Source organism: Pelecanus crispus, chromosome 1 (genome assembly GCF_030463565.1).
Source record: "Pelecanus crispus isolate bPelCri1 chromosome 1, bPelCri1.pri, whole genome shotgun sequence".
Taxonomy (NCBI): Eukaryota; Metazoa; Chordata; class Aves; order Pelecaniformes; family Pelecanidae; genus Pelecanus; species Pelecanus crispus.
Window position 1 is genome coordinate 141,821,461 of NC_134643.1, and position 24,068 is coordinate 141,845,528.

Here is a 24,068-nt window from a genome sequence, read left to right on the forward strand (position 1 = left end):
TTTTCCCACCCCAGCTCAACATCTTTCATTTCTGGCCACCCCAGAAACCCCCTTACAGCATCATTCAGGGGTCTGTATTTCCTACTTCTGCAGGCAGGAAGGCAAAAGTCCTGTAGACTGTGGCCTCCTTCATTACAGAACCAGAATAAGGCATCCCGTGGGAAAAAATAACCTGACAACGTTATTAATCAGAAACCCTCATCCTGGTGACCTTTAACACCTGAACACGTAGTTTTGCAACACCAGTGTTTTCTCCAGATGGAAGCAGACATGCCCTCAGACGGGCCAGCAGCAGAGCTAAGCACAGGAACTACCGCTGCCCTAAATGCAGCAGCTGTGGCCAGCCATCATCCTCCAAGGAAAAGCCAGCAGAGGCAGGCGACGGACACGTGCAGCCGAGGGAGCTCAGCGGTATTTACATGCAGTGCAATCAAGTCCTGAGCTCAGCAATGAGGCTGAGACACCATGCTTCCTATTCACCCATTCCTGCCCTTGTCCCATCCTTTCTCTGGCCTTAGACATACTTTCCCCACCTCCTATGTCTGCCCATCTACCCTGCATCTCTCCCAGAGACACCTACATGACCCAGAGCCCAGCCTCTTCCTCTGCATCCTAGTCTGTCCTCTTACACGTTCCCCCTCCCCTTCCTGTTGCCCTCTTTTACCCCAGTTCCTGCCAAATCCCACTCCCACCTCTCTTTGGGGTATTAAGCTTTGAGGCCAGTCCACTCATTGACACCTAATCCCCAAAGCGGTACCGAAGCGGAGGGTAAGATCATTTAATACAAAAAAAAAATTAATAGGAGAAAAATGTTTGTAAACAGATTATTCTCAAAATCATCTCCAATCTCTTTCTTTCTCTTAAGAGGTTTTGAATGTTGATGCTCATCACCATCATGACACTTCTCTGATAATCTCACGCTACAAAAATGTTTCAGCATACTACACATACAGACTGCTTGTGAATGGTCTGCAGCACAAAACTGAAGTAAAGAACTGCTAGTATTAAACCCTTAGGGAACTGGGTTTACACATTACATAATCAAAGACTTTTTTTATAAATTTAAGAGTATACCTAATTTTAACTGGGATTTGACATATTGCCTAATCTGCAGCAAACATTAAACTGTATTCTAACCCACTTCTTTATAAGCAGCTATCATGCCTTAGCCTGATGTGTTGCCGCTTACCCAAAACTTTCCTTGATCTGAGCGATAACTCTTGCCCTGGAGGAGGACACTGATCCCACAAGAGAAAGGCCCTCACAACAAGAGGTGTCTAATGAAAAGGGGAATATAATTTTTCTTAATTATCCTGCGACTGTGGCCGTTTGTGAGTGGGCTACAGAACAACAGCCTCCTCACACAGTTTTTTCTAATGAGAAATAACTAGGGTCAGTCTTATTAAGTATAGAAGTACTGTTGGAAATATAAATAGTCCTGGAGATAAGGGTACAAGTGCCTTCCATCTCCAAAAAAAGCATGATTATCTCCTTATAAGCATGAATAGCAACACATGCCTCACCATGAGTGGGCATGGTATCAAAAATAACATTTTGTTTCTATTCTTATCCCTTCATTCTTTCAAGCTACACCCATCTGCAGCTCAGCTGTTAGGACAGGAGACTTCACAACCTAGGAATTTATGCTGCAAATATCAGAACACAAGTAGTACGTGCATGGTCACTGCTAATATTGGCTATGTGCCATTTTTATGAAAAGACTTGTACCTGTGCAAAGCCCACAGTGTTGGGTTTAGAGAGACAAGTGGGATTTTTTTTTCAGTATTGCAATTTTAAAGATATTTCTTAAAGCTCCAAGCTGACAATAAAGGTAAAAATACTCTTAGCAGTACATTTTTCTTTGGAAGATTAAATTCCTGGTCCTTATAGCTGCTGAAATAACATTAAAATATTACCTAAGCACAAGAAAGCAAAGTTCCCCATTAAACTGGCAGGGGAGATGGAGTTGCACAGCAACCATGACAGTATAGCATGACACAGGTGCAAATGCCATTCAGACTAGTGGCACGGAAACAGGGACGAGAATCTAAAATATCCTTATATTCCTCCCAGCCCCCTCTTTTGGGTGATCTGTGCCTGAAAGAAGGACACACACACTGTTCATATATCAGAAAGCCCAAAAAAAAAAAAAAATTCCCAGTGACATTCTTCTTATAAAGGGCTTTTCATTTTGTAGTCTGTCTCATTATTTTTTCAGGGACCTGACTCATCATTTTGAATGTCAATTCTGGTAATTTTCACAGTCTACAGGCTTTGTCCTGTTAAATGGAACAGTCAAACTGTCTCCTTTTTCCCTTATTTTTGAGGAGTCCTGGAATTCCTCTCTAATATTTCTCATGTTCTGCAGCTTCGCTTCTGTCAGATGGGAATGGGCTGAAGTCAAGCTTAGAGGAGACGTGGAGCCTTCTCTGCTATGGCAAAATGTGAGACGTAGGCTGGAGTTTCACGTACTGCTGTTTATGAGCGTGTTCCCGCTCCCTCCAGTGCTTTGCTTTGCTTTGCTTTGCTTCGCTTCATGTGCTGCTTAACAACACAGCAGCTGGCACGGAGCGGGGTGGTGGATTTCTCATTACAGGCATCCCACTTCTCATTGTAATGCAATCATTGTCTGTAGATACACAATGCCAGCACATGAGCTGCCAGCAAATGATTTTCCAATTATTGCTCAAGTAAATCTATGACATTAAATTCAAGTATGATTTCATGTAACAGTTAAATTCTGTAACCACCTGTTTCCTGTCCATGAAGAACAGTATTTCATCTCTCCCTTCTCCTCTGTTGTTTTCTATCTTAATTTTCCTGCAGTGTGTGTTTTGCATGGTGTTTCTTTCCTCTTGGCATGATGTCATCTCTGTTCTAAGCCATATATTGCAATGCAATTGGCAAAAGACCTTCATCCCTGGGAGCATGTTCCAGGAAAACATGCCTTTTATACCATTTAGAAAGGGCTCCCACACCTACATCATTTTACACCTAACCTTTAACTGCTCCAGTGGAAGTTCAATGGGTAAATGGAGTGATTGGTCACTAGCAATCAAGGACAGGCATTGCCATTACCCATGAAGAGAAGAGGTACACAGACATGTTTCTTGGCTATGCAACTGTCCCATTGGCATCAACACCCAGAAGTAACCACCTGCCAATATTTTTCGATCCTGTCAGCCAAGAACAACTTTGTGTGTACAAATTGGTCTCCAACAGCATTTCCCACTTTTTTACTTAGAACAAAGTCTTCCTTTTTATTTGAGACACAGGAATATAGGGCTGTAGAGATGACATCTTGGGCCATCAGATCTGGTCATCTGCTATCACACATAGTCACATCATCTAATACCTTTCAAAAATGATCAAGGTTCATTTAATGATGTCTAGTTCCATTCCCCCTCACCCCCCCCGCCCCCCTTATCTCTATTGGAATATTGTTCTAGGAATTCAAAGTGTATATAAACTTCCACTTTAAGTTTACTTATGACCAGTTCAGAGCCATTTGCTCTCCTGGCAGCATTGTCCTTCAGTCTAAGTAGCTATTCTGTTGTGTTTGTATTTACCTCCAGTGCTCTTGTCTGTCAGCTGGAGACGTGCACGGCATTAGAGGAAGAAGTGAGGCAGTACATGTTTAGGTATAATGTCCGTATCCCTACTTTGCTTTAAATGCCTTATGAAGTGAAAAAGTGACTAATTTTGTGTCATTAAAATGTAAATTATCCTTTCCTTAAGCAGGATGATCAATAAGGTTTTGACAATAGCTGTGCTAGTTGCATAACAAAGTACCCGCATTAGGCTTTATTATTTATTTAGTAGCTTTTATTATTTGCTATGCAAAACAAGTACTTTAGATACAACAGAAAAATAAGGGTATTGGAAACCCAGGGTTAGATCCTCAGTCTGGATTTGTAGATTGGGAGGGAGTGAGAAAGACAAGAGTGGATGATGGGAGGGCGCAGTTACAAGTGTTAGGAAACTACCCCAAAGGATGCAAAGAATCTCAGGCCATTTATTTAAAAGACCCCAAAGAGAAGGAGGGTGGGGGTGGAAGGAGAGGCAGGAGTAAGGGCGAGAAGGAAAGAAAAAGGACAGGTGAAAAGTGAGCAGCTAATGATAATCCAAAGGCATTGGGTTCAGCCATAAAGAGAACAGCTGCTTGTCCCCGCAAGAGGCTGCAATATTTTAGCCCCTGAAACCATTGTTGTTATTGTAATCATGCCCATGGGAAGATGAATTTGCCAAATTCACTGGATTCACATAGCATGCAACCACAATTTGGGAAGTTACTGTGTCCCAGTAACACTGTGCAGTTTAATAAATTGTAGTGATTCTAGCACTATTTATATAATGTCTATAAGGCTTCTGCCTATAATATATAATAGCTGTCAAACCCAAAACTTCTTTACATATGTGCTCTATTCCAGTGAGTATTTCTGCACTGATTATCCTTCAATGCTTTTTTTTTTTTCTTTTTTTCTTTTTAAATGTGGATAAGTTACTTTAAGGAAGATGTCTTATGCTTTTGGAAAATCAGGACAGTGAGCATGGGACAGTGTGCAGTTTTGCCAACAGAGGAACTAAATAATTTTCTATGAAAATGTTCCTGGGCTGATAGTGATTAACTTCAAGGGGAAATCCCCATGTTGTCAATATCGGTATTATTCTAGTAGGAGCTGAGGTAATAAACATGATTGTGCGAGGTCAGAGAGAGGGGTTCCTACATAGTAAACAGCCATGTCAATCATGATAACAGTCTCTCTTCTCCCCCTTCTGCTAATCTGTCACATGGAAAGACAATGCGGCTAGTAAAGTCCAAATCCTCTTAAATCCCAACATTAGATTGTAAAATAAAATTGAAGTCATCAAATTAAAGCACAGGATGCACACAGAGCTGTAGAACTTAACATTTCCTACCACTCTTTTAAGCTAGACCATGCTGTGCCATGCATGATTTACACTCATAACATTTCCTACCACTCTGTTAAGCTAGACTGTGCTGTGCCATGCCATGCATGATTTACACACAACAGTGTCATCAGCTGTAAATGGAGCTTCATTATTGTATAGCTGATAAGGTCTGTACCCCAAAATTTTTTTAGAAAACCCACACCTGACTTTACTGTAATATGCAACATATTCTGTAGTCACCATGCTAAAGATCTAAGATCTGATCTTGTTTAAAACCAAAATATTTCAGAAGGATAGTGGACTTTTTTCCCTATGAATAGTCTATTGCAGAGGGACTAGCAGTATTACCTATGTACTTCCGTAATCTGCTTTGTATTTCTTTCCTACAGGTCAAAGAACACAGGTACAGAGGCGACTACAAAACATAGAAGTTTCACTCAGAAAAGCTAAATTACAAAATGCTGTAGATTACTTCTGATTTATGTGAGGGGCAGGGTAATCATGACTCGTAATATAATCCAAAATGATATGTGGGGTGGTGAGGGGGGGGCGGGGGGGGGAGTAGACTGTTGCTCGGCACTATGGTCACACTAGGAAGAGCTGATTTTGGAAACTCCTGAATAAGACAGCTGGCACAGGAGATAGCATTACAAATAAATGTGCTGTTTTCACAGATACTTCTCTTTGGTTGCACAAGCAGGTGAGGGCTTTTGGATGTGCCAACTCATCCTGTCAGCTACTTGTTGCCGAATGAGGGGGCTAATAATCACCTCCAGAACAGCTGCACAAAAAGAGAGCAATCTGATAGCTTGAATTTTTTCTGTTTTGTGGTGCCCTAACAGCATAGTACTGCTCTCTAGTAGACACTGCCTTCATCCATAGTAACATTTAACAATTAAATCTAGGTCAAGAGTTGAAACCATGAAGAACTAATTGTCTACATAACTGTGACATTTCTGGCACTGTGCAGATAAACAAAGACAGAAAAACAGACCTTTTGAAAGACTTGAGGAAATTCTTCCTAGGCATTTCATTGCTCTGTGAACAGGAATAGCAGGAATGGGGGGAGAAATGTAATTTTTGAATTTGCAGAAATCTCCTCCCTAGAATTCCAAGTGTCTCTCTTGTCAAATTATGCAACACCTAAAATCTTTGCATATTTTAAAAATAAGAAATAATCTGCTTTGTAAGTCTTTCTGGCTACATGCACTGGCACTATGTTTTAGAGCACAGCTCTACAACCTTATCGGGCAATCGAGAGTGTTTTCTGGAGCAGCAGGTAAAAAAAAGGAGTTACAGCCCCTTTACCTTCCTGGCCAATATATTCTAAGTTCAATGCCATGGATCAATATTACAGTTGAGTTATACCACCTTCTGCATCAAGCTCATATGTCTGAGATGCTGAAAATATTAAAAGGAGAGGGAGGCAATTAATGCAGAAAAAAGCCCCAAATCTTAAACCATTCCACTTTCTATCACTTTGCTAAAATAAGCTTTTTGGCAGCTGCTAATATTCTGAGCTGGCTGGCAGCCTAAAGTGAGTTTGTGGGAATCAGGTAGCACAAATCCTCAGAGAGGATGCAAAGCCTCCTGTGAGGTTATTTAACATTTTCCTGATGTCCCAGGTGTCTGCAATGGGCCAGAGAAGATGCAATCCTTGCCCCTGGAACATAAAACCAGTGCAGCAGTGTATACAATGCAAAATCCGTGTGTCATACAGAATATGACTGCCAGGAGCAGGATTCTCCGTATCATCACACAGCGCTGCCACTGTTTCCAAGTGCATAGCCCCCTACAAAATCCAACCCATGCAGAGATCATTCAAGGGTTGGGAGCGGATGAGTCACAGGCATCTGGGAGGTGACATTGTGTGGGTTCTGATTTTAATTCTCATTGTTTTTTCAGCATACAAAATATACACAACTTCAACTAATTTTATTGAACACTGCTATAACAAACCCTCTTGTTGACTGCTCTCTGCAGAGGGCTTTAGAATAAAAGTTATAGATATTTAATTGTTTCACAGCTGAAAGAGTGCAACTGAGACTGATCTTGACTAAAGTGTAATTGTTTTCTGAATATAACTTTGCTGTGACTGCTGACTTCTCAAAATACACGCACCTCTAAGAGCTGTTGTTACATTTCTAGTGGCAATAGCATGTATTTGTGGTACTGAGTAGTGATGGGTTCCCTCTCCAAGGTTCTAGTTCTCTCTGCAGTACCCAAAGGTTTAGACCAGTTACCTAGTTATAGAGCCTCACGCTCTATATAGCATATATAGCATGCTATCTGAGATCAAAACAAATGCCAAGGTAGCCATTTGAGCACACAGAAAATATCTAAAAATAGGTTTACACTGCTAAACTTATATGATTCATAGGTGGGTACACCTACCATCAACAACTCTGGCTTTATTTTCTGTAACAACTCCCACAGAATTAAATACAGATCTAGGAGTCTGCCAAGCATGAGCATCATAACTAATTATTGCAAGGTAAGCTAGGATGGAAATCTACGTCATGCCTACCATCACCACTAAATGCAGGATGGCTCATCCTTTGCTAAGAGAAGAACAAAGGGCCTCATGCTTACCACAAGGTGAGATAATGCCGAGAGCAAAACACTGCGGTGGGGCTAACACAAGGGCCAGACCCTCACTGACTCTACTTATCTGAGCAACAATAACCAACACCAAGCGTCTCATTTTAATAAAATATGGGCCACGAGATCTAGTCCCAGATAGCTTTCCAAATTCTTTTCAGAAAGGGCAGGATTGGCCTTTGAGAGCATTTAATAGCATAAGCCAGTTGTACCTCCTTGCGTAGCGAATTTCCACGTTTTTGGTGCAGTATACAGGGAAGAGGAATACCACTGTCATATCAAATACACACCTTGCTTCTTACCCATTAATTACCAGGAGCAGTTCTAAACTCATTTTGTGCAGAAAGCAGTTTATATTTATGGGCAATTAACTTGTTCTTGATTTTATTAAATGTGGAAATATGACAAAACAGCCTACACCACTACTTCTCAGATATCTTTGTAAAGTGCTTTAAACATTTACAGCACCATAAATGCTAAATGTTAAATATCATGATGCCAGGTTAAGTGCTATTTGCCCAGTAGTGAAAATGGCAGCATTGTAACATTCTCAGTGTACTGAAACCAATCACTGAAATATTCCCATTTGTTTCCACATAGCACAACTAAATGTGACTGACAACACACAGACGCATCTAGCACAGTATCTAGAGAATAAAGACAACTTTTTCTAAGTACTTCTGACTTCAAATTTCCGTACTCTGGAAAGTTTTCTTCACTGTAAAGTACTATTCAAAATTATATGCTATGTTAGTGGTGTCAGGTAAGCCCCTATTACTGCTGTGTGATTCAAATGAGAAACAGTGAGCTTCGCTTAGTACTCCATTGGAATACTGCTTACTCTGCTTCAGATTAATTTGCATTTAGGTGCAGGAATTTTACAAATGTGATACGACAGCTCAAAATATTACTTTTCCCGTACGGACAAATGTCGGGAAATTTATCCATCTGCATTCAGAACAGCACCCACTGCACTCTTGCCTCCAATAAGACCATGTCTGATGTCATTCAGACAAACATATGCATTCATTTCTTTCCCAGGGTGAAAGAAGAAATATTTGCAAGTAAGTGACAGCGTATTTATCACTCTGCTAGTGCTAGTTTCATCCTCATATCCTATTATTTTTCTCAAACTGTTCAGGTACGCCAATTTGAAACCCCGCTCAATAAGCATCTACGTTCCACACCACTTAATCCATCCAAATATTACTGGGGTCTTATTGAGGAATTTCCACAAGAATTAAATAAATGGAGGAAGTGCCATGTTATTACTTATTTATTTAGCATCCTAAAGAACACAGCTGTCCTGTACCTCGATCAATTATAATTCCTTAATGAAAATGCAGGTCACAAACAGGATGTCCAGTCAGACACAACTGCCTTCTAAACTAATCTTCTTTACAGATGAGTAAATACACTAAACCACCTGTTAAACAAATACCATCATGTTTACTTTCCACAATGCAAGAAAGCCAAAAGCTGAGAATCATTCCCAGGCACAAATAAAGCACAGTAATTACTTCTTTTTAAACAATTGTAAGAGCAATAATACAGTGTTTTGCATCTTTGACTACCTGTATTAAGCAATTAATGGTGCACAATAAGCTGAATGTCAAATAAATACTGCAGAATATTTGCTGCTGTTTATGCCTGTGCAATGAAATTCTGATTCTCTGCATATGTCCCATTCCATCAGGTCATATCAAATCATATTTTGTCAGTGTTTATTAGTTCAGCCTAAGTCCAGTCGCATGACACACACTTCAGTGCACTTAGCATTAAAAAGCAGTTTCTGTAATTCCAGGTATTTTTAAATGTGAATAGATACATCCAATTACCCAGTGACTTGCATGTCAAGTTTATTGCATTTCAAGCATGTTTTTACTTTAGGTGTTGAGCAGTCATTTAAAATACTGTTCCCCTTTACTTTTAAATTGCAGGCCACAAACGACTGAAGAGTTGATTTCCTCTCTGTGTAAAAGAAGTGACTTGCGCTAATGCTAATTCAAATTATGGAGGCATACTATTAAAGTATTAGACAGCCTTAAGTTTCCAACAAGACTAAGAAGTACTGCTGTGCCACTTACAGACTATTTTGTGAAAAGTAAAAGCTTAGCAAAGGCACATAGGCAAAATTTCCTACTACCCTGCTATGGTTAACTCTCATTTCAGTTGTACACATGGGACAACAAAAAATTAAATATGTACATTATGTTCTGTAAGCCTAGTTACATCCAGAAAAACAGGAAGTGAGGGCAAAGAAGGGGATAAGGAGAAAAAAAAAAAAGTTAACTGGTTTACCTGATACTGTACAACACTTTCCCAGTTTTGGAAATCCTCAGCAACTTGTTGTCTGTTGTGACATCATGGAAGTTTGCTCCCTTCTCATTGGCAAAGAATAAATCTGGCTTCCAAATAGAGTCCAACATGGAGGGATCCAAATCCAGGGAATCATCAGGATACTCGCTGTAAGCCAGACGTGAGTCGTTCCACTGCTGTCTCAAAAAAATGTTCACTCTGTAGTCCTACAGAAATGCCATGTAAAAAGGTTACTAAGCCACTTACCAAAACTGGAAGCCCACTTTAGCTTTCTTTATGCTCTTCGACTTACTACAGTACCAGCGTTACAGCAAAGATTTATTTTATCCTTTGAACGTAAGAGTTGTTATTTGAAAATAAAGCAGTCTAAATGTTGTATTGAACCAAACAAACACAACTGGTGCATTTTCCAAATCAAAATTGTGTCAGTGTTGAAAAAAAAGTTAACTGCAACCTCCAATATTAAATATAACCCTCTTTCAAATGCTATGGATTAAATCAGAGGTACTTAGAAAGTCAAAAAGCATTGCAGCTAGATATATACATTTTCAACAAAGATTCTATAAAATTACTAATTTAAATAAATTGCTTCCAGTACGTAAATCAATTATTTCTAATGTACTCATGAATAGTTGCTAATTCCAGTGAAGCCAGATTTGTATAGAAGAAATTAAATCAACACATCTTATTTACTGTTTGTATCCTTTTTCTATCTATGGTATGCTTTTCTCTGTATGTTCCTTCATTCACTCCTCCCTCTCTGCATCCCATTAAAATTGTTCTCATTGCATTCTTCTGCTCAGTGGTCTGCTAGTCACAACTGGGAAAGGCAGAAATTATTTAGAGGTTCATTTAGAACCAACATTAATGCTGTGTCAAGAACCGGCTATTAAAGGGGAGTGTGAAAAGAGCTTTTAGGGGCTAAAGTCTCTGGAGGGAATGGGAAGATGCTAATTCTTATTCTCCTTACCCTGAATTTCCAAGGTCAGCAAATAAGAGCTTCATCTCCCCCAGCTTTCCCTGCTATTATAGCATATTTACCTGAAATTACTACATTTAACTTGCTTGTAAACACTGTCTTAGAAATATATCTACTCTTCTTTTAAAAGGAAGATATTTAATAATATTTATATAAATTCTATTATCTGAATGAATATGTTAGCAAATAATTCTCCCAACTGTACAAACCCTTCACATTTAGGATTTGCTTCATGGTAGCAACAGCAATACTTTAAAATGGCAGCACTGCCCCTTTGACTTGGAAAATATATTAGTTGACCTGGGTTTAGTCAGACCACTGAACTGCATAGTCTAAAGCATTTATCTTTACTTAATGTAAATAAATATGCTCACTCTGATTAGAGCTGCAGAAAGCAGCTTGCCCAATATGCAGACTCTGTGAATGAGCCCCTCCAAGCCTCAGTGTTTCCCACCCTTCATTCAGCAGGTTGGTGACAAGGTGTGCTGCTGCCCTGACAGAATATTTCTGACATCCAAACTGATACAGTTTTTGAACCCTATGGGATGATGCTTTACAATCTTACTAGGAACGTGATTTTTCTTGCTTTCTTTTTCATTTTCATTTTGCTGTTGGGTAGAAGCGAGTCAAAACAGGAATGTCTACTAATCAGAGCAAGATAGACCTGAAAGAGGTCTCAAGAATAACACCTTTATTAAAGATACTTACAAAAGCCTGTATTTTTTTTTCACAAACCACTGTGCTTTTTATGATGGTGGTGTTTCATACAGTTAAAGATCAAATAGCTACTCGCAGTTCTGATGAAATGTCATCACATCTTGTGAGGATACACTAACCCTAAGCATACTTTCCCTTCTTTCTTGGTTTATACGTTTATATGGGACAGGTTTAGGTATAAAAGCAGTAAAGCACTTGATTTTCATTCTGCAGAAAAGGAGGCAAGACCTTTCATCAGCAACTGCTGATGACATTGCTACAACTAGTTGTGCAACTGCCTTTAATTTTTCTTTGAAATAAGATATACAATAAGATATACAATGAAATCAATAGAAAGCAGAGGATTTCTCCCCCCATGACATAGCAATTGTAAATCAGTCAAATCAGTACATTTTTTAGAAACATCTAAAAATAAATGTGCTTTCATAAACTTCAGTAGTTGGTGATTTAGATAACAAACAACAGTTTGAAAAATCCTTATTCATAGAAGAGCTTGCATATGGTGATATATATTATACCAAAAGCATAAATAATACCAAAAGGATTACACCATCTTTGTCAATATGTACCTCCATAAATATAGCAGAGCCATCACACTGATACACTTAGAAATGCTTTCTCTCTGCAGGCTTTGTTGTTAGAAGCAAAACAGCACTGAAACCTTTGTTTATGTCTGATAGGCTTTGCATATATATATATAGATATTTTAATAAGAAATTAAAATGGAAATATAATATAACATGCACCTCACAAAACCATCATTACTTTTTTTCTCCTATGCTTGCAGTATAAGCAGCTGAGAGGGATGTATGTTTACACAGTCAGGCCTAATCATGTGCAGAATTTTGAATTTACTTTTCCTGTGCTAACATTGTAACTATGTTCTGAAGAAAAATTCTCCTGAGAATGGTATCACAACATGGAGCTCAGGCAGACTACAGTATGTATCTTGCAAGTTCCTGAGGGTAGAAGTGGGTGGACTGTAGTAAAGCACTCCTACACGACCACGAGTACACCTACTCTACAAATTCTTTCTGACAGCACCACTGCTCTGAACAAGGAATGTGAACCTGAAGATTCAATCTCAGTGGCAACACGGATGCCAGCGATAGCTCAAGGCAACTCAGATAAACAGTTCTCCTCTGTTCTCAAGCCATAAGATCAGGGTAGTACTAACACACTAAAGGAATATTCATCGGATTAGTTTTAGTAGATTCATCTGAAGATTCAGGGACTCCATCCACAGATATACTGGTTTTGCTATAGGAATCTAGGGAGAAATGGTCTTTCAGCAAACCCATGGCCACCAGGTTCACTCCCCACAGCTTCAGCAAAGCTCTGGGTCCCTCTGGCCTCAGGCACTGCTGTGGCAGGGGAATGCTGGGGAGCCCCGCTCTATTTTTGGTGCTATTCTCTGTCTCTTGAACTGATGGTCATCTTAGATCTTAGCCTTCCTCCCATCTTCCCCTCCAACAGCATTGATCACCCAGGTATTGAGTCAGATGTCTGAGGCAAACAGCAGATTTAGCTGGCCTTCCATGCATAGGAGGGCCTCGCCAGAGACTACTCTCTCTCTCCAAATCCTAAATATGAAGGCTAACTGAAAAGCAGTGGTTCAATTATCTATTTCAAGGCCGTGTGACAGAAAAGCACTTGCTTACCTATGTACCTAAGCACACAAGGTGTCCCCAATGGCTTCAGCGGGAGTCTCTTATGCAGTAAAAAATGTACATGTGAATTAATCAGGATCTAACAAGCTGATTAGTAATTATGTTTTTTTCTAGTGGGAAGATAATGTCATACACCAGCCACAGCCAAGCTTTATTGCTCCTAAAATTATAAAAGCAACAGCAAATTTTTCTGCTCACATAAGTACACAAAACACAACTGGAGTTTGATGCATTTACCCCAACAGAGAACCTGCTGCACAGTGTCAGTCATTGATTATAGGGCATAACGACAATAATAATGTCCTCACAGTTAGTCATTTCTGTAATTAACAATTAGCTCGTCAATGTACAAACTGCTCTTAGCTTCTCCTACAGCTGATAGCTAAAAAATCCTGGTCATTAGCAACAGTGAACATCTGAATTCTTTGGGACTCTGCCCAGCCTGATGTAGATTACTCATCTGTGATACTCAACTGCAGTCATGCTGTACAGTGAATTTTCTGCTGAATACTGCATGTGTGAATGCTTCCAAAAATAGATACAGAGCTTACTCGCATAGCTGCTTTATTCAGTGAAGTTACCCAGGAACATCTTTTTCTCTTTCTTTGCAAGTTAGGGTTAAACAAAAGACAAGCTAATCAATGAAGAAAATTTCCAATGACCCCATCTTGACTCTGATCTGGCCTTATTTTTATTATTTTTACTTTGGTATAATATACATCATTCTAATATGGAAGAAAACCATTTATTTTGGAGAAAAAAAGAATTCAATTGTGATACTGTCCCATACGTGCATTACAGTGCAGAAAGACTAATACATATGCATTTTGTTTCCTTAGATTTTTGGGAAGAAAACTCATGAAGACTCAATGGAATTAATCCATTTGGAGATAGTCAGCACAAAATCCTGTTTTATTTCTGAATGAAGGGTTTTAGCTTTCAGAAGAATACACTGGACATAAGAGTTGTGCTGGCTTTTCACACAGGGATGAATTTCATTCGGTGTCCGTTCTAATCAGAAAACAGAAGCTACTCCTGCCAGTGTTACTGAGAACCTGGCTTACTGAATTTAGTAGGTCTGGGACTGTAATCCTGTTTGCCATGTTCATTTCTCCTACTGAAAGCTTCTCTAAACAAGTTTTCATTTCCCAAGTTTCCAATGAGCTGCTGTAGATCATCCGAGTTATATTCTGTTAATGTCCCTTCAGCACATATACATGGCTTCACTAAGCATTCCTGTCCTCTGAGACAGGAGTGTCTCTATTGAATTTACAATCCAGGGGTTTAGACGAATCTTTTAGTTTTATGTCAAAACCATCAAGAGCATTTTATAGGGAAAAATGAATCCTAGGAGTCAAACAAAACTCATTATTTATCACAAGTAATGCCAACATTTTTACCACATGACTACATCTGTTTCAGAAAGGCAAAGTAGATGGAACAGTAATGGATGCTTGCCTCTCAGAGTGGTTTTAAAACATCCTAAAACTAGTCATGCTAGTCATTAAAGAAGTGACAGTATTAAGAAAATCAATATCAAACCATTGAACAGCATCTAAGAGAAATCTTTCCACACTTTCAGCAGATATTATGAACAGAGCAAAATAAGAAATCCAGTAGTCTTTGTTTTCATCTACTTGAATGTTTGGCTGTTTTCAGCAGAATGTGTTAATGAACATTGGAAAGGTGCACATTAACATATTTGATAGAAGGTAAAATGCAATGAGGGGATTTAATCAAAGCAATGAAGGAGTCTAATTAATGCAATCAGCATTAGGTCGTGCAAATATTTTCATTGAATGCCATCTTGTAAAGCCAGTGACGTGCAGGTTTTTTGCTACTTAATGCTATTCTGATGCTTCTACATGCTAGGATCAACAGACATGGCTGGGCAAAACAGGCTACATTAATAGCTATCTTCTCAGACTCTTTTAAACATAGCAAAACAAATGAAGTTTTCCAAAAAATGGAAAGTTGTCTGTTGATAATTATGTTACATCAAGATATGTTTTTTCCTGTCATTTTAATATTTATTTTAGTTTTATTTTAAGGTGTTTTTAAGATATTAAAGATACATACTCTAAAGCATTAACTTATCTGTTTATTTTATTGCTCTGTATGTTATAGCTTGTCATTTATAGAAGAGTCTTTCCCACACTATTTAAGAAAGCAAACTGCCTAGCAATACCTCGCCCTTTATCTCTAGAAAACATTAAATAACAGGGTGGTTTAATAAATAAAAATATTTAGGAACAGAAGATTTGTATTCCTTCATTCCTTTGGCACCACCTTCTAAAATGATGGTGTGAATTACAATTAAATTTAAATGCAGTATTTTAATATCAAATAATGTTAAGTTGGGCTAAATATCTGTTCTTCCTTCATAATGCAAGGATTGCAAGGCAGTATCTATCCTATTTTATAAGAAAATAGTTCTTTGGTATACCTTAAGTCCTTTTGTGGGTAGCAAGTTCATTTTTAGTTACCAAGAACTCAGTCCTACAAGATGCTAAGTACCTTTATTGCCTCTGCCCTCAGCAAATGCAGAAAGACCTGGATGCTGTGTAGGAGTTGTCAGAAAACAGACTTGTGAAACTACACAAGTCTTGGGGCCAGTCTTGTTTAATATCTTTATCAACAATCTGGATGAGGGGATTCAGTGTGCCCTCAGTAAGTTTGCAGATGACACCAAACTGGGTGGGAGTGACAATCTGCTGGAGGGTAGGATGGCCCTGCAGAGGGACCTGGACAGGCTGGATCGATGGGCTGAGGCCAACTGTATGAGGTTCAACAAGGCCAAGTGCCGGGTCCTGCACCTCGGTCACAACAACCTCATGCAACGCTACAGGCTTGGGGAAGAGTGGCTGGAAAGCTGCCTGGCCGAAAAGGACCTGGGGGTGTTGGTAGACAGCCGGCTGAACATGAGGCAGCAGTGTGCCCATGTGGCCAAGAAGGCCAACAGCATCCTGGCTTGTGTCAGGAATAGTGTGGCCAGCAGGAGCAGGGAAATGATCGTCCCCCTGTACTTGGCACTCATGAGGCCGCACCTGGAATACTGTGTCCAGTTTTGGGCCCCTCAATACAAGAAAGACATTGAGGTGCTGGAGTGTGTCCAGAGAAGGGCAACGAGGCTGGTGAAGGGTCTGGAGTACAGGCCTTATGAGGAGCAGCTGAGGGAACTGGGGTTGTTTAGTCTGGAGAAGAGGAGGCTGAGGGGAGACCTTATCGCTCTCTACAACTCCCTGAAAGGAGGTTGTAGCGAGGTGGGTGTTGGTCTCTTCTCCCATGTAGTTAGCGATAGGATGAGAGGAAACGGCCTCAAGTTGTGTCAGGGGAGGTTTAGGCTGGATATTAGGAAAAATTTCTTCACAGAGAGAGTAGTCAAGCATTGGAACAGGCTGCCCAGGGAGGTGGTGGAGTCACCATCTCTGGAAGTGTTCAAAAAATGGGTAGACGTGGCACTTTGGGACATGGTTCAGTGGGCATGGTGGTGTTGGGTTGATGGTTGGACTGATCTTAGAGGTCCTTTCCAATCTTAATGATTCCTAGTTTTTACTTTCATTAAAAAATAATCCAGCCACCAAGCCAGGAAACATGAAATTATTACTCTACCCTTACTTGGTTTAGTGGTGGACTTGGTAGTGTTAGGTTAATGGTTGGACTGGGTGATCTTAAAGGTCTTTTCCAACCTAAACGATTCTATACATTTTAATTGTTTCAAAAGTGTCCATAGCTGTCCATAGAGTCCTGAGGCAATGAAAATAACTCTTGTAAAATTTCAATGAAGGTGAGAGCACTCAGCTTTAGTTTATTTTGTGGCAGCAGTGACTTGAAGAGTTCAAAGTCAAGCTCGGATTTGTCACTAGACTCTTTCTAGAATGGTTTTAACCCACTTCTTGTATATAAGCACCTGAGAGTTATTATGGGTTCATCGCATTATTATAAGAAAGGCGTCAAAACCCCCTCTCTGGACTAACCGCAGTAGTCAGGTGTATGTATACTTGAATAAATAACTGATCTTTTTTGTTCATTGTTTGAAAAAGAAGATTAAGAAACTCAGCATCTTTTTAAATGTACTCATAAAAAATATTTTTCTTTTTTCTTAGCAAATATCGAAAAAAGAAAATTCACTTCTAGACTAAAAAAGGAAATGGACTAAAATTTTCATTTCCATTTTTCTAGCTTCATTAATCCTAAATTTTGGGAATTTTTAAAAGAAATATCTCATCTTAAAATGAAAAATTGAACTATTTATTTTTATATATATCAAAATTAACACTGACATTTTCATTTTGGCCCTGTTTTTTTCACTGATAGTATTCTTTGAATTCAATCAAAATACACATTTCAGTCAGCTGGGATCCCATAATTTTCTCCTACCACCTTAACCCTCAAAATACCCAAGTCTCCTTAGAGCTATAAGTTTTAGTCATGTGACTCAAGTTATGAATTCACTTCAGTTACTGATGTGGTTGCAATTCACAGAGATTTAACTAAGTTAAACAAGACCATTCTGGTAGCTCTGCCAGCACAGTCTGCAGAGGCAGATGATTCAACAAGTGGTGTAAGACCCACTCAAAATATGGAGCACTTGGCAGGGAGCCCCACAGCTGATCTCCAGCCATTCCTCTGCCTCTTCAGTGCTAATAAAACCTGAGAAAGCGGGTTTGCACACACCTATATTTGCAGCCATCACGTCACTACAGACTATGGTGCAGTCTCTACATATGTACGTCTAGACTTGGTAGTTGAGTTTAATAATTTATATATCTCTTTATATAGTTATTTTATATTTATTTTATTTTAATTCAGCTGGGAGGTTTTTAGTAGCTTAATAACTTAGTAAATGTCCCCACATCCTGAGCATCTCTATTCTACATCACATCCCACTCCTTCACAAGATGGCTTCAATGACCAGTCCCACTCACCATTGTAGTTTCTGCTATTGAACCAAAGCTGTTGATAAATATGTTGCAGGTAACATTTACAGGAGGACCTGCAAGTTGAACAATAAATAGAAAAATTGACAGGTTGTGTTCATGACATATATTAAGTATTGTTGTTCTCTTGCCAATGGCATCATAGCACTTACCATTGTGGTTTCTGTGACTGATCCAAAACTGTTGATAAAAATATTGCAAGTAACGTTTACTGGAGGACCTGTGGAATGCAATAAAAATGTTGCAATATACATTGAAACAAAAGTACAGATCCCTCAGCCTCCGTACAATCTGGTACAGATGTGGCTGAAAACAAGTAGAAAGTGAGTTTTCCCAAACAGATCATGTAAATATAGATCAAAAGAAAAACATTATCAACACTAATTTAATTAACCTGTTTTCATTGGAAGTTGTTATATAAATACACAGAACTACATCCTTGCATTTAAGGATTTATGAGAAGAGTTGAGTGAGGGCATGAATATAACAGCTGTTTCTTTATCCACAGTACCAGCGCAGAATATGCTTTAGCATTGCAACCACTCCTCTCTCCCTTCCTTCTCAGACTTAAAATTAAAAGATTATCTCTCCACGCCTATTCCACTCTGTATGCAAAGGCTTGCCACTGAAATTCCCAGCAAGGGCCACTTTTCACATTGACTCCAGCCCACTGAAAATGGACTTACAAAGCAGTTTGTCGTGCACCTGATCTGGAGATGTCTGCCTTGCCATAAACAAATATTTTAGCAATATCTGTTCTGGCTTGACACAGCTTTCATTAAGCAGCTATTTGTAATCTTTTCCCTCCCACCTCCTTTCCTGCTATTCAGAAGTCACTGACGTGTAGCACAATGAACGGGGACTTAATATTTAATGTGTTGTCTGTTAGCCTCCTAGTTTTTTTTAGGCATGGTGAAATAAACAGGGGTTCTAAACATCAAAAAGGATTGATGCTAAATGCCTGAATTTCAGTGACGCAAAAGTTGATACAAGCATTGAGCACCAAGTACTTTCTCCTCTTTCTCATTATTATTTTTAATCACTTAATTTTCCTTATATTAAAAAAATGCCAGTGCACAGAATATAAATACCTACATTTGGTTTAATATTTAGATCTGAAATTGCTTTACAAAAGATGGAAACATTATTACTTTCTTTTCTTAAAAATGGAAAGATAAAGTAATGTGTCCAGTGAAACCCAGTACACTATCACTTTCCTGAGTGCTAGACCACCCACCTTTGAGGAAACAAACATGTCAGTCTTGGGAAGAAAAACCACAACCGTAATATGTCTTGAGGCTGTTAAATTCCAATTAAGTGTGTTGTTCAACTCAGTTTTTGCAACAACTGTTTTTAAAAAAACACACTTCCTTTATATGTTGTAAGGGTGTTTTCACTTTCAACACCAAGCTAAAATAAGCAAAATAATCTGCTATTCTCCCTCCGTAGAATATTTTTTTTTTCCCTTTTTACTTGATGATATTGCTACTAGCTGGGCAGCTTGACCAACATATTTCTCTACATCTAAACAAACAGAATCACTGAATCATTGAAGTTGGAAGGAACCTCTGGAGAGCACCCAGTCCCCCTAGTCCATCTAGTCCCAGAGCAGGGTCAGCTGGAGCAGGTTGCCCAGGACCGTGTCCTGTCAGGTTTTGAATATCTCCAGGGATGGAGACTCCACAGCTTCTCTGGGCAACCTGTGCCAGTGCTCAGTCTCCCTCACAGTAAAGTTTTTTCTTATGTTTAAGTGGAATGTCCTGTCTTTCAGTTTGTGCCCACTGCCTCTTGTCCTGTAACTGGGCACCACTGAGAAGAATCTGGCTCCATCTTCTTTACTTAGCCCCCATCAGTTATTTATGCCCATGGAAAAGATTTCCCTGAACATTCTCTTCTCCAGACTGAGCAGCCTAAGCAATCTCAGCCTCTTCTGGTATGACAGATCCTCCAGTCCTTTAAGCACCTCTGTGACCCTCTGCTGGGCCCATACCAGTAAGTCCATCTCTCTCTCGTACTGGGGAGCCCAGAGCTGGACCCAGCACTCCAGAAGTGTCTCACCAGTGCTGAGCAGAGTGAAGGATCCCCTCCCTTGACCTGCTGGCAATGTTCTGCCTAATGCAGCCCAGGAGGCTACTGGCCTTCTTTGCTGCAAGGGCAAATTGTTGGCTCATCTTCAACTTGGTGTCCACCAGGACCCCCATGGCCTTTTCTACAAAGCGACATTCCAGCTGGTCATCTCCCAGATTGTTCCTCCACAAGTACAGGACTGCATTTCCCCTTGCTGAACATCATGAGGGTCCTGTTGGCCCATTTCTGCAGCCTATCCAGGTCCCTCTGAATGACAGCACAACCCTCTGGGGCATCAACCATTCCTCCCAGTCTTGTATCCCCTGCAAACTAGTTGAGGGTGCATTCTGTCCCATCATCAAGGTAATTAATGAAGATGTTAAACAGTATTGGCCCAGTATTGACCCCTGCAGCACAGAAATAGTCACTGGCCTCCTGCTGGACTTTGTACTGCTGATCACAACCCTTTGAGCATGGCAAAATAGCCAGTTTTCCATGTACCTCACTGTCCATTCAGCTGGTCTGTTCCAATAGTTTATCTATGAGAATGTTGTGAGAGACAGTGCCAAAAGCCTTAAAAAGTTAAAGTTGAGATAAACAACATCCACTGCTCTCCCCTCATCCATGAAGCTGGTCAAGTCATTGTAGAAGGCTATTAGCATGGTCAGGAATGATTTCCCCTTCATAAATCCATGCTGACCCCCAGTCACCTTCCTGTCCTTCATATCTGGAAATGGCTTCAAGGAGGACTTGCTCCAGGCTTTGAGCTAAGGCTGGCAAGCCTGTAGTTCCTGGATCCTCCTCCCTGTCCTTCTTGAAGACAGGAGTGACATTTTTTTTTTCCCTTGATGAGGAACCTCCTCCAGTAGCCATGACCTTTCAAAGATAATTAAGAATGGCCTCACAATGCCATCAGCCAGCTCACTCAGCACTTGTGGGTGCTTCCTATGCAGTGCCATGGACTTTTCTGTGTCCAGTCTGCCTAAATGCTCTGTAGCCTGATTCTTCGCTGAGTTTTCCTTGATCCGGACTCTACCCCAGGTCTCAGGGACATGGGATTCCTGAAGACCAGTCTTATCAGTAAAGACTGAGGTAAAGCAGGCATTGAGTGCCTTGGTATTTTCCTATGCTCTTTGTCAACTTTTCTTTAATCTCCTGGTGTTGTCTTGCAAAAGCCACCATATGTGAGAACCACAGCTTTCAGTTCCTGAGGGCCAGCAGAACCTAGTAAACATGCTTACCTATATTAGGAAATACGCTACCGCACCACAGACTGCAGTTCAGATGTACACTAAGTAGGTACATTCTACAGCACTGTATCTTACAACAAAACAAATATCTCCCTCCATTTCTCCACTCAATTGTGTAACATCTTTTACTTGCCTTCTGCTGGTAGATGTGGAATAGTATAAGAACTCAGTAGACCTAAGTACTGCCATCAAAACTGGTCACGTTCTCTTCATCCTCAGAGTTTTCTAGAAGGAGCTTTATTGGTGAGATATCACCAATTCAATTTTTTCCTGATCATTTATATTTGTTTATAATCATCAAAAGTGTAATGCAAGATTTGCAACCAAATGAGAACAGAAGATACTTATCAGAGGATCTTAAAAACTAACATTTGATCATGTAACTTATAGATTCTAAGCTAAAAATCCAACTTTCTCTTAAAGTCAATCTGCTAGTGATGGGGTTTCTAAATGTGCATAGGAAACACAAGCCAAGTGAAGTAGATAAGAGAAAGATAACTGAGCACTGAAGTTTGCAATGCTTTTATTCTTTTTTTAAACGATTTTTTTCCCTACTGTTAATATTATTCCAGTGGGAAGGGGGTGTATAGGTGTTGTACATCTTAAGGAAGAAATGCACTTTAAAGAGGGCACACAACATCACTTTTTCCAATGAAACATTTCGCACACTCCATCCTATAAGATTTTTCTAATCTAATAGTTCATTTAAAATGAAAGCAGTAAACTTCTATGAAGTATAGCCAAGGTTTGAGAACATAATCTAAAACTCTTCAAAGACAATAGAAACATTTGACTTTACTGTTATAAGGTAACATTCCAGGTGCCTTTCAGGTACATTCAAGATAATCAAAGCGATTTCAGAGTCATAAGGAAAATGTCTGTTTCTTGAAAGTACTCAGGCAAAAAAAACCCCAAACCCAAACCAGGTAGCTAATGCTCAAATCCACCAGAAAGTAGATGTCTGGTATTGTGAGAAACAGCTAAGATATCACTTCTGTTCCCTGCAGCTCCCTTCCCCCTGCTTCCCAGGGGAGGCTGCTGATGCTGCCAGCTGATGGGACTCTCCAATACACCACCTTTTTGAAAAGCCCTGACATTATAATGTCTTATACACCTCCCGTGACTTTGGGGCACTTAGCACTTATAGAAAGTCCTCAGCACTCATCTGCTCACCTTACCCCCGAGAAACCCTGAAGATACTGAATATTACCCTGAAATTGCCGTGGTATATTGCCTCATAGCTCCTCTACCAAAGGTGGCTGTGACCTTGCCATCATCTGGCTAGAGAGTGAATCCTTTCATTGTCAGCTGCCAAAGGGGGTGAATCCATCCCAACGCATGGGGAAGTCCCTACGTTGAGTGGCAAGTGCTGAAAGATGTACACTGAGCCCCATCCAGCTGCTAGCTGCAGATCTTGTGAATATTCTTCAGTATTGAAAACACATGGCCCCAAAGCTTCCTTCATTTGGTAGGCTTTTGAGATTTGCTTGTACTCTTGCCCCAGAGATCATCCTAACTGCAACTAATCATATCTGTATTCTCACGTCCATCCCAACTCTGCCTTTTTGGTGTACGGTTTCCAGGCTGCACCTGGCAGCCTTTTCTTCTTCATATTAATTTCAGCCATATAGCTAAAATGTCCTCAGTGGGAATATTATAACCATACAAGAGATTTAAAATGATACCTGTGCACTTGCCAATTTTCTTTGATTTGTGTATTTATTAAGGGATTTTGTAAGGCAAACTAAAATACAGTACACACACACACACAGAACTGTGGGCAAAGCAGAGAGATGTGGAAGCAAAAATGAGAGATAGTGAGGCAGAACCACCTCATGGAATGACAGTGAAAATATTGGCCAGATAGTTACAGATCTGTGAGGAATCTTGTGTCTCTCTCTATACATAATATTTTTTGGTCCACCTTCTGACTTTGTCCCCTTTACCAATGGAAGGAGTCTTTTCCCACCATCGCGGATGGCTTATTTCATCCCATATACAGGGGAGAAAGGTGAACTTCCCCTTCTCTCCTTACCACAGAGAGCAGGATAAGCATCAGGACTGTTTGAAAAGACCAAAATCAGTCCCACCTGAGTGTAGGGATAGAGGAGGGATGCAGGAACAAGACCAAGGGGCAAAGTGAGGAGGCAGTGATCCCACCAGCGCCCGGGTGTCCCCTTGTCTGGGGAGCAGCAATTTCATGACTGAGCTTAAACGAGGGAGGCGATCAAAATTTGGGTGAGGGCAGGACAAAGACCCACATGCTGACCTAAGCACTGGTAACACAGATCCCAGGAGAGCAGAGGAGGGTAGCAGAGCTTGCTGAAGATGGTTTTTTAATTGCCAGTTCTGGAGGCAGCTGGGGCTTTAGCAACCATTCCTCCTGAACCAAACTGAACAGCCTCCAATGTCCAGCACAGTCCTCATGAGACCTAAAACAGAGCTAACCTCCGTGGAGGTCTCTGCTTTTGCAGCTGCAGCACTACAGGCACCTGAATTACCACTTCAAGAGCTTGTCAGTGCACCTCTTCATGGCCCTGCAGGCACATCCCTGTAAGTCAGACAGCAAGGCTGTACTGCTGGGACACCTCAGCTGGCCATGGCCATTAGG

At 40.2% G+C, this 24,068-nt stretch overlaps 1 protein-coding gene across 2 annotated transcripts in view; it reads right to left on the reverse strand.

Annotated features, from left to right (window-relative positions):
- Positions 1–24,068, reverse strand: part of GLRA2 (glycine receptor alpha 2) — a 132,562-nt gene that overhangs the window by 92,295 nt on the left and 16,199 nt on the right. The window contains exons 3-4 of one of the 2 annotated variants that reach the window (XM_075727970.1): positions 18,129–18,196; positions 9,817–10,040 (exon numbers count right to left, since the gene is read on the reverse strand). In XM_075727970.1, coding sequence (XP_075584085.1) covers positions 9,817–10,040; positions 18,129–18,196 — 292 coding nt within the window. Of the gene's footprint in view, positions 1–9,816; positions 10,041–18,128; positions 18,197–18,292; positions 18,361–24,068 lie in introns of both variants that reach the window. The other variant, XM_075727971.1, reaches the window with a different exon arrangement.